A 10,571-nucleotide genomic window follows, 5' to 3' on the forward strand; every position below is an offset into this window, starting at 1 on the left:
AGTCCATTTCGACCAGTCGAACCCCTGCAGCAGGGGTGTTAAGCACTGCTCCTTGAGCAGGTTAGTGACAGACGACGGCACTGCGTCTCTGAAGAGGGGACCCAGAATTTGGTGGGTCGTGGCCATGTCTTCTTCAAATCGTAGCGTCTTGACGGCGCTCCGATCGATGAAATCCTTGCACTTGTTGATCTCATCAGAGAGCTTTGAAATGAAGGAGGCCATTTGTGGAGAAGAGATGTTTCTGGAAAAAAAAAGGTATTGCAGAAGGAAGAACTGGAAGGTTTGATTTGAACGAACAAGGATGAGGGAATTGAGATTTTAGAATTTCTGAAAGCGTAAAAGGCGAATGGCAGAAATATGGGTATTTATAGGCCTTTCAGGATGAATATCAAACGTCTGGGATTCGAAAAGTATTGGTTCAAATTGGGGGGAAATTTAACCGGGAAAGGCTCAATCATTTCGGATATTTTGGGAACCTGCGAAGAGGGGATCAAGGAGTCGAAAATCCAGGACGCACGATTACGTGCGACGCCAGTTTTAAGGCATTAATGAGGATAAGACGTTCCAGTTAGTGCACGGTTTCGAGGCCCACGATTGAAAGTTTTAAGAGCGGCGGAGGATCGACACGTGGCCACGCTTTGGGGGCAACGAGAAAAGTGCAATCATGCCTCATAAATGCGCAGGAATAACGGTCATTAAGTAAAGTTCAAAAAAGCAATAAACGTTTTCGCTTCTTCAAGGTCGAGGCCCAACCAAGAGTTAATGGTCGGCGACCTCAGAAGCGAGGGGGCAATGTTTGGGCCCAAAATATTATTGCTGGGCCGAGCAGCAGGATGTGCTCGGCCCAAGGAGATGATAAATACTATGGGCCGAATAATAGGGCCCGGGCCAGCTAACAGGGTCGGCTAAATCCTATCATAAGTAGTCCAGATAAATAGAAAGGTCGAGGAAGTCCTGGTGCAACTAGGATTCTCGACCAGCAAGGAATGAAGTCCCGAAAAGAAGGAAAATTCAGAATCCTAGTAGGAGTAGGTTTGTTCGAGGAAGAAGCGAAATGGGACAAGGACTCCCAATCCAAATCGGAGTCGGTTTCAAGGAATGGGGCACTATAAATACAAGAAATCATGCAAACAGAAAGGACCTTCACAATCAGCATACAATTGCCCTGTGCAAAACCTCTCAAACACCTTGAGATTTTTCCTTTTCTTTTCCCCGCCGACACACCTTCAGTTTGGATAAACAGCACTGTGGAAGCACCCGGCGAGCATCTTCAGTTTGGATAAACAGCACTGCTGCCGCAGAATCAGCCGACCGAGAAGCACCTTCAGTTTGGATAAACAGCACTGCGTCGAGGTCGACCGGTTATCTATCTAAGTCTCAGCCGAGAAGGGTTTTCGAACCTTTATTGGCAGAGGTCACCTTGCTAGCCTTTTCGGCATAGTCAGGTGTTACGAATCGCATTGCTCGGTGTACAGGACGCCGAGTTATTATATGATTGGATACTCGCAAGTAGGTTTCAGGGTTCGGCATTCCGACGGCCGAACTACGTTTACCATCAAGACATACATCACGTTCGAGTACCTGTGCCCATACAGTTTGGTCTCGATTCGACGTGCTTATACTCTTACGAATATAATCACGGTGACCGAATCGGGCTCCGACGATTATTGAACTCCGCAGAATTAGCAGCCTTGTCTTCAGGCTGTAGAACTCAGAGACCGAGAGCGTTCCTTCCTCGGTCGCAATCGCAAGATAGAGAAGTCAACGGCGCACTCCAAGCGACATCATCAAATTTTACTCCTCGGCCGAGCTCGGCCGACGAGTTGGCACGCCCCGCATTCAACCGAATGACGTAGTTAGCTTACTAGTTACTCGGCCTGCGCGCCACGTAGGTTTTGTAATTTTCAGGGTCAACAGTTATCAATTCTAGTTTTGTTCGTGGCATTACATATTGTCAATCCAACGAAAAAAAGATCTCATATGATGTGGCCCTTATTTTACAGCTATAGGATGGTTGTGAAAAGAACAAGTTAAAATTAGTTGTTGTAGAACGATTTCAAAGACGTGGTGCCAAAATAAAAAAACTTAAGCTATTTAGAGCATCTCGAAAGAAATTGTCAAATTAATTTTGAGGATGACATTTCAATTTGACATTAAATATGTATTACTCTTCTTCTCCACCTAGTATGCAAAAAATTATATTATTTGATTATCTATGTATTCTATTAAGAAAACTCTCTTTGTCAACTTTTTTTTTTCCCTTTTTTCCTATTTTGACCTCACTTTTGATACACACTATTGACAAAAGGAGGGCAAAATATTTTGACAAAATAACAATCGTATCCCTATTTTTCCTATTTTACTCTATTTTTTTTAGAAAATGACAATCATATACTTATTTTTCCACTTTTACCCTCACTTTTGATACACAATATTTACATAAGAAAAACAAAACAGTAATTATGTAATATTAAAAAAAAATGCATTTATTAAGAAAAATTGTTTACACACACAAAGTGTGTCCTCTTTTCTAGTGAAAAATTAAGAAAGCAATAGCAATCATAATGATACTATTTAGTTTTAACTATTTTAACTCTCCACCTTGGAATTGAATCTTCAGTTAGAGATTTTTTTTTTTTTTTTTTTTTTTTTCTTTTTAGAGATGTTTATTTTTTAAATTTTTTTTTAACAAACAATATTATCTAAGAGGTGAAGGAGTGGGTTAAGCCTCACACTGAGAAAATTCTCCCTTGACAAGGATCGAACGTAAAACCTCTCACTTTCAAGTGAAGAGGAATACCACTAAACCATCGTAAACGGCCAGTTGAAAATGGTCTTAGCTAATATAGAATTTTTTATGGAATGAAAAGACCGAAAAGTCCCCTTTTATAAGCGCCTTTTCCAGCATTTCCTCGCTCAATCTCACTCTCTTTTGCTCGCTCTCTCGATAAAAATGCAGAGAATGGTTTTACATATCTCGTTTTCCTACCCAAGCTTTCATGCATGTGAAATCCGCTATTTAATTTTGCTGGGCAGATCACATTTCCCTGCAAAGTTAAAGTTAGCCCTAGATTTAGGTTTTGGCGATGTCTTCTATCGATGTCAATTCGTCCTTCCAATACCAACTATATTAACAGTACCGAGTTTCATCTGCAACCAAAACTTGCATAGAACATGGCATATGCAGTTCAAAATTAAAGTATCACTTGGTCCCTCATCAAAACACAAGTCACCTTAACATACATGCCGTTTTCTTTATTGAATTACACATATGACAAGCAAGCGTGCGACCAGGTAAGAAGCAACTAGAATGATACTCGAACATCAAGCAATGCCATCAGTTGAGAAATGAACTCTGGGTGGCCTGGCCAAGCTGCTCCGGTAACCAAATTTCCATCAGTGAAGCAACGATGTATGGGATCAGGTTCCAGCCACGTTGCTCCCGCCAAAACCACATTAAGCTTCACTGCTGGGTATGCAGTACATTTTTTTCCCTACAAATGTAGCAAGTTTAAAACCATTAGGACATTGTGAAATGTTCCTAAAGTGCAAATAAGTCATTTGCCTACCATTCACAAGAATTAGAAGCAAAACAAACAGACTAGAACTTCCCGGTGGTTGCAACAGTTATAATAGCCTTACCTCTAGTCATGTTCCTTAAGCACACCCTAATCCTAAATGGGATGTTAAATGTTGTCAATTCAGCAAACATTTATACGAACATTTTATTTTACAGCTTATAGTACAATAACATTCTTTTACGCAGGGTTAAGTTCTTTGCCTAACTAAAATCTGATGACGTTCTGTTTTCAAATGTTAGCATAGGATATTGCTTTTCCATCTTGTGTACTTTAATACCCAAAATAACCTTATATTTTTTTTTTAGGATCTAGCTTTTTCTGGTACGAGGCATTGCGACAGAGGGTTTGGTTTAGCTTTTCCTGATGTGTAGTCAGGCATAGGAGATTATAAAGAAAGGCACTAAGTTGAAAACAGCTTTTAAATAACTATGTTAATAGCCTTACCTGCAGAACACCAGCAGCAGCTAAAATTTGCTGTCCATGGCAGATGGATGCGACTGGTTTATTAGCATCCACAATCTGCTTCACTATTGCAATAACTTTCTCATCCAAAGCTAAATATTCTGGAGCTCGGCCTCCAGGGATTACAAGAGCATCGTAGCTTGAGATATCAAGTGCATCAAAGTCAGCTGTTAAAGTGAAATTATGGCCCAGCTTCTCACTGTAGGTTTGATCACCTTCAAAATCATGGACAGCAGTTGCACAGATATCACCAGCTTTCTTCTTCGGACAAACTGCATCAACATGGCATCCTAGGGCTTGAAGGGCTTGAAAAGGCACGCCTATCTCATAATCTTCCATGAAGTCCTAGAAATTTTGAGGTAGAGAAAGAGAATGATGCTTAGTAACTGTGACATAAACATTTTGGGCATGGACTAAAATTGTATGCAGATAAAACTTAGCTAACAAACATATATGACAAGCCCTATTCAATTTTTTGTTAACAGGTTACTTGATTTGCACTGAACCAAACATAGCAGCCAATTTTTTATTAATTGACCATCGTATCACTGTTGTTCAACAACAAATTTGCTCCAGTACAAGATGTACAAGAAGTATTTTGACGTGGGATAGCATAACCAACAAACCTGCTAGGTAACAAAACTTGTACGGAAGGATTTACGGCTTTTCATCTTGTACTGTTAACATTTGGCAGTGTAGAGAAACGAGTTTAGATAAGCTTCAAAGGATTAGGTTTTAAAGGGAACATAAAGTGCTGGTTTGATTCTTAATTTAGGTTGAATGAAATCTGACAATAACTAATTTATCGATTTGGGACAGTGTTGGGACTTTAGAGAGCAAACTAATAAATTAACATATGAGAAATCTTTGGTGTTTTTGAGATTTAGTTGGGTGAACAAATAGAAGAATTAAACGGTGAACAGAAAATCAAGGGAGAAAATTTCAGAGTGATTTATTCGAAGGGACGATCTTCATTAATTCTTTTGTTTTTAAGTTTATTATTATAATTCCAATTCATGCATCTACAGTGGACAAACAAAAATTCTTTACAATTGCATTGCGTGTATTGTGTTCCAAGTGTATAAACTATTCATCTGTTCGCGAAGAAGGGTTCATGGGCTCATAGACCATTTTCACCCTTACACATATTTGTGTATGCTGGGTTTCTTCAGTATAGTGATTATTAATATCTTATATATACTTATGGGAATCACTATATTATACTTCTCATTGCATTGTAAAGGAAAAGAACACTTACTCCACAGAGGAACAGGATCCTCCTATCTGAACCAGTTATGTTACCCCCTAGTGCCTTTACGAAAAGCCCAATGTACTCAGCATGACCTTCAAATGTAGCTCCAGTAATTAAATTCCCATCAGCAGCACACCCCGACATGGTCTCAGGTTTTACCCAGTATGCACCTGCAGCAGCAAGTACAGGTCCCAGAGTTGGGTACGCTGTACACTTGCGCCCTCTAACTGAGTCTGCAGCTGCTAGGACCAACGGACCATGGCAAATAGCAGCAATTGGCTTTCCGGAGTCGGAAAATTTTCTCACCAATTCCACAACCGATGCATCCATAGCAAGATATTCAGGAGCTCGTCCTCCTGGTATTACTAATCCATCATATTTCTCAAATTCAACATCGTCAAATGTTGCATTGAGCATGAAATTGTGACCCCGTGATTCAGAAAAAGTCTGTAACCGGAAAAAATACAAATAACAAAAACAAAACGGATTAAAACACATGAACATAGCTCTCAATAGTTGAATATGCATACAGTACAAATGAAACACAGATCATGATTCAGAAAACCAAGCTTGTCCATTATTAGAGTATCTCCAATCAATGAGGGCACTCTTAAATATTGATTAGCAACTGATTTCCAGTGCCGAAAACAGATCCTGAACTTCGAAAGGGCACATTGTAAGAGTGGAAAAATTCAAGTGAAGTACCATTCAATTATTTAGTTATAACTATTATAACCACCTTCTGATTGATTGTTAGTCAATTACAAAGTATAAAACTTGTCTTTGTAAGACATGAATCATGAATCTAGAAGATCATGGGAGATGAGGTGCTTTATCCAGTTTTTCTTTTCCTATAATCTCCACTAAATTCATCTAAACTACGGGAAGGGGGCACTGGAACTTGGGTGTAGAAAGGGAAGCTCTATCCAGATTGATTATCTATTTAATTACATTGATGATTTAAGTTTTGATTACTAATAGAAATAATCGGTAAAACAGATTAGCAATCCTAAAAAATTGATTCAATCAACTAATCAAAGTATGTAAAATGGCTAAACCAAAACTTGAGTGTATGAATTTAAAAGTTCGCAGAGTTAGTTGAGTTCAGCTGATCACCTGGTGAACAGGAGAGTATTGTTCAACGGCGGTGGGGCAGATGTCGCCGGCTTTCTTGGCAGGACAGACGGCGTCGACGGTGACTCCGTAGGCCTGCAGGGCTTGGAATGGGACCATGGCCTCGTAGTCTTCCATGTAGTCCCCACATAGTAACAGCACCCTGCGTCCACCTTCTCCATTCGCCATTTCTTGCAAGTTTCACTCCTTTCTTTCTTATTCTTGGTTGTGAGAGAGAGAGAGAGAGAGAGAGAGAGAGGTATTCGTCCTGAAACATAAATAAAAATTAGAGTGGACTAGACTGTATCTTTTTCTATTCGTTTGTTGACGGCCTGAAATTGCTGGCATCGCATGAATCGACCCGGGTTTGCCGGTTCGGGTATTTGGATGAGATCCTCTTTGGATTCTTTTTACGAGGATCTTGAGGATCATTCATCGAGTCTATTTATCGTACAATTATTTTTTGTCAGATATTGTTTATATTCAAATTTAAATAAAAAAATTTAAAATGATATCTGACCGCAAGATAACAGATGAACAGACACGATAAAGTGATCTCCAAAATTCTCACAAATATGATCTTATTCCTAGGCATTTGAGCTACTTTAGCCCTGAACTTATTAATAAGTCGGATTGTTATTGAGTCACCTATGAAGAATTTATTAATGAGTCGAGTCGCTATTGGGTCATTACTAAGAACCTAATGTTTACCAAATTTAGGCATTTGGCATGACAAATTTTTGCATGACTCGTTAATCCAAGACGAAACTACACGACCCATTAACAAACTAGGTTGCCATTATGTCACATGTTAAGAACTCGTTAAGATAATAGATTTGATATGATACGACCGTTAAGATAACGCATATTTCACGAACACGACAAACACACTTATTTATTGTTTTTACAAAGATAAAAAAGAGTTGTCTGGTTTCCGTTATTGTGCCCTTTTATAAACGGTCACAAGTTGATACATTGGGACAACAATTTACTTCACAACAAATACAAATCCATCATTGTTGAAAATACTGGTGGGTTAATGAATGCCCACAGTGATATTGAAAACATTGGTAGGTTTTTCAATACCCACATAGTAATGTGGACTTTGAAAATGAGGAGATCGTATTTTTCAAAAGTTGTGTGTTGGAGTTACTCTATAAATAGAGCACTCCGTATACTATCAACATACAGAGTGAGAAAGGAAAGATCAATAACATCATTATCTATTCCTACCTCTTTTATTTGTCATCTTCTTGTGCTATAGTTACAGTGTAATATTTTACCCCTACTTCACTCTTATCACTAGTGAAGGTTATCTCTCTAACTTTGACCTATTTATAACACGTTATCAGCACGACTCTCTAAATATAACTATTTCTCATTTCTCTTCACCGAAAGAAATCATTCCTTTTCGCCGAACAAAAAAAAAAAAGTTTCCTTTAAGGATTTTACTGTTCATATTCTTCATTTGCCTCAACTGCTGAATATACCATCGCGAATAACTGTTTGCACCATGCCTGTTTTTAGTTCTCAACCTAACAGTTACATATATCTTTGATTTATTGTTTGGTGTAGATCTTGATTACTAACCCAGTGTTTATTTATGTTAATTTTACTGCAATCCAAGATGGTGCGGTACAATCACCTATCTTGAACTACAAATTTAATCTTACTGCAATCCAAGATGGTGCGGCATCATCGCCTATCTTGGACTGCATATCTAATTTTACTGCAAATTTTAGGTGGAGCGGTATAATCACCTACCCTACCCTGCATATTTAAATTTATCTGCTGTTTAATTTCATTGCAATTTCAGGTGGTGCGGTATAATTGCCCAACCTGCTCTGCGTATTTCAATTTTCCTGCTAATAGAATGGTGCGGAATAATCGCACATTCTATGTCATGAGAATAGTGCGGTACAATCGCCCTCCTCATTCATCATGTAAATCTCGAGTCAAAAGTTTCGAGTACATATCATTTTGGCCTGAAGATCAAAATGAAGAATTTGTAAGAACCAGAAATTCTAACACTACATCTCACAGATTACATATTATTGTAAGTTCTTACACATCTCAGTTTTCTGTCAGAAAAGAAAATGGTGAACTTGGCAAAGCTTGATTTTGTTGTCCTGGACATTACTGGAAAAAACTACCTCACTTGGGTAGTGGATGTCGATATTCATCTGGAGGCAGGGAATCTTGTAAAAACAATCAAGGAGGAGAATAATGCATCTTCTCAAGATCGGGCGAAGGCCATGATCCTTATCTGTCGCCACCTTGATAAAAGACTAAAAAGCGAGTACCTAACGGTTGAGGATCCGTTAGCTCTCTTAAAGGCATTAAGAAACAAATACAATCACCAGAAAATGGTGATTCTTCCAAGAGCTCATTATGAGTAGACTCACCTAAGGATCCAAAATTTTCCTACTACTAGAGTGGTGCGGAATAATCGCACTTCTTATGTTATGAGAATGGTGCGGTACAATCGCCCTCCTCATTCATCATGTAAATCTCAAGCCAAAAGTTTCGAGTGCTTATCATTTTTGCATGAAGATCAAAATGAAGAATTTGTAAGAACCAGAAGTTCTAACACTACATCCCCAGATTACATATTATTGCAAGTTCTTACACATCTCAATTTTCTGTCAGAAAAGAAAATGGTGAACTTGGCAAAGCTTGATTTTGTTGCCATGGACATTACTGGGAAAAACTACCTTACCTAGGTAGTGGATGTCAATATTCATCTGGAGGCAGAGAATCTTGCAGAAACAATCAAGGAGGAGAACAATGCATCTTCTCAAGATCGGGCGAATGCCATGATCCCTATCCGTCGCCACCTTGATGAAAGACTAAAAAGTGAGTACCTAACGGTTGAAGATCTGTTAGCTCTCTAGAAGGCATTAAGAAATAGATACAATCACTAGAAATCAATGATTTTTCCAAGAGTTCATTATGAGTAGACTCACCTAAGGATCCAGAATTTCAAGTCAATGGTTGAGTACAATTCTGCGATGTTCAGAATTAGTTCCTAGATGAAACTCTGTGGGGAAACCATCATTGAGGAAGATATGCTAGAAAAGACTTTCAGCACCTTTCATGCCTTTAACGTGCTCCTGCAGCAGCAATATAGAGCGCGAGATTTCACTGAATATAACCAACTAATCTCTGTGCTCCTGGTTGCTGAACAAAACAATGAACTTCTGCTGAAAAATCATCATTCCCGACCTACTGGATCTGCACCATTCCCATAAATGAATGTTGCTTCCCTCGAAATGAACGCCACATCCTCTAGTGGCAATAATCATAAACGAGGACTTGGCCACAAGCGAGGACGATGGAACGGGAAAGGAAAGAATCATGGTATTCAGTTCCACAACCAGATTCCAAGGCTTAATTCAGGCCCAAGCTTCAAAAATGTAAATCACCACCAAGGCAGAGCTCATATGAATAATGCTTCCAGAAATCCTGAAAGAGCCTGCCATATGTGTGATGACAATAGGCACTGAGCACATACTTGTCATACCCCAAAATATCTGGTGGATCTATATCAAGTCTTCCTCAAGGAGAAGGGTGTCGAGACCAATTTTCTCGACCAGGCTAAACCAATGGATATACCTCTAGTGTGTGACTTATCAGGGCAGTTGAACACAACCCACCTAGATGTCTCGAACTTCATTATGGAAAAGGAGAATGAAGTATATCGGTCCTACTAAAGCGTTTATGTTTGATGTACTGAACTTGTAGTTCAAAACTAGCATTTTAGATTCAATAAAAGTGACATTTAAATTTCCTGTTATAACTTACTTTAAACTGTGGTTCCCTTATTCAGAGAGCATGGATAAAAACTATAGTCATTCTCAAAACATGAGAAATAGCAGAGATATTTGTCTTGCAGACAACGTAACCACGCATACAATACTTCAAGATCGAAAGTATTTCTCAAGATTGATGCTTACAAAAGTAAGGGTAACAACAATATCAGGGCAATCAGATGTGATTAAAGGATCAGGGAAGGCCCAGATTATGTTACCAAATGGAACAATATTGTCTATACAGAATGCGTTGTACGCTACTCGATCTACTCGAAATTTGTTGAGTTTTAAATAGATACCACATTGAAACAAAAAGTGCAGAAAATGTGGAGTATCTATGCATTACCTCCA

The 10,571-nt window shown here is 38.8% G+C and overlaps 2 protein-coding genes across 2 annotated transcripts; one reads left to right on the forward strand and one right to left on the reverse strand.

The window, feature by feature from the left end:
* Positions 1–3,144: 3,144 nt before the first annotated feature.
* LOC103933884 (protein DJ-1 homolog D) lies at positions 3,145–6,696 on the reverse strand. Its single transcript, XM_048566526.1, has 4 exons — positions 6,412–6,696; positions 5,302–5,742; positions 4,026–4,388; positions 3,145–3,494 (listed from the first exon to the last, which is right to left on the reverse strand). The coding sequence occupies exons 1-4, from the start codon at positions 6,595–6,597 to the stop codon at positions 3,306–3,308; spliced, it is 1,179 nt and encodes a 392-aa protein (XP_048422483.1). The 5' UTR covers positions 6,598–6,696; the 3' UTR covers positions 3,145–3,305.
* Positions 6,697–8,504: 1,808 nt separating this feature from the next.
* Positions 8,505–9,302, forward strand: LOC125469228. The gene is made up of 2 exons (XM_048566318.1): positions 8,505–8,777; positions 9,132–9,302. The coding sequence occupies exons 1-2, from the start codon at positions 8,505–8,507 to the stop codon at positions 9,300–9,302; spliced, it is 444 nt and encodes a 147-aa protein (XP_048422275.1).
* The last annotated feature ends 1,269 nt before the right edge of the window (positions 9,303–10,571 follow it).

The sequence above is a fragment of a genome, unplaced genomic scaffold (genome assembly GCF_019419815.1).
Source record: "Pyrus x bretschneideri cultivar Hongxiangsu unplaced genomic scaffold, Pyrus_bretschneideri_v1 Contig41, whole genome shotgun sequence".
Lineage (NCBI taxonomy): Eukaryota > Viridiplantae > Streptophyta > Magnoliopsida > Rosales > Rosaceae > Pyrus > Pyrus x bretschneideri.

Coding starts and splice junctions, on each gene's coding strand:
- LOC103933884 (XM_048566526.1), bottom strand. CDS start 6,597: ATGGCGAATGGAGAAGGTGGACGCAGGGTGCTGTTACTATGTGGGGAC. Junction 5,743..6,411: donor AATACTCTCCTGTTCACCAG/GTGATCAGCTGA, acceptor TTCCGGTTACAG/ACTTTTTCTGAATCACGGGG. Junction 3,495..4,025: donor CTGCTGCTGGTGTTCTGCAG/GTAAGGCTATTA, acceptor CTACATTTGTAG/GGAAAAAAATGTACTGCATA.
- LOC125469228 (XM_048566318.1), top strand. CDS start 8,505: ATGGTGAACTTGGCAAAGCTTGATTTTGTTGTCCTGGACATTACTGGA. Junction 8,778..9,131: donor AATACAATCACCAGAAAATG/GTGATTCTTCCA, acceptor TACCTTACCTAG/GTAGTGGATGTCAATATTCA.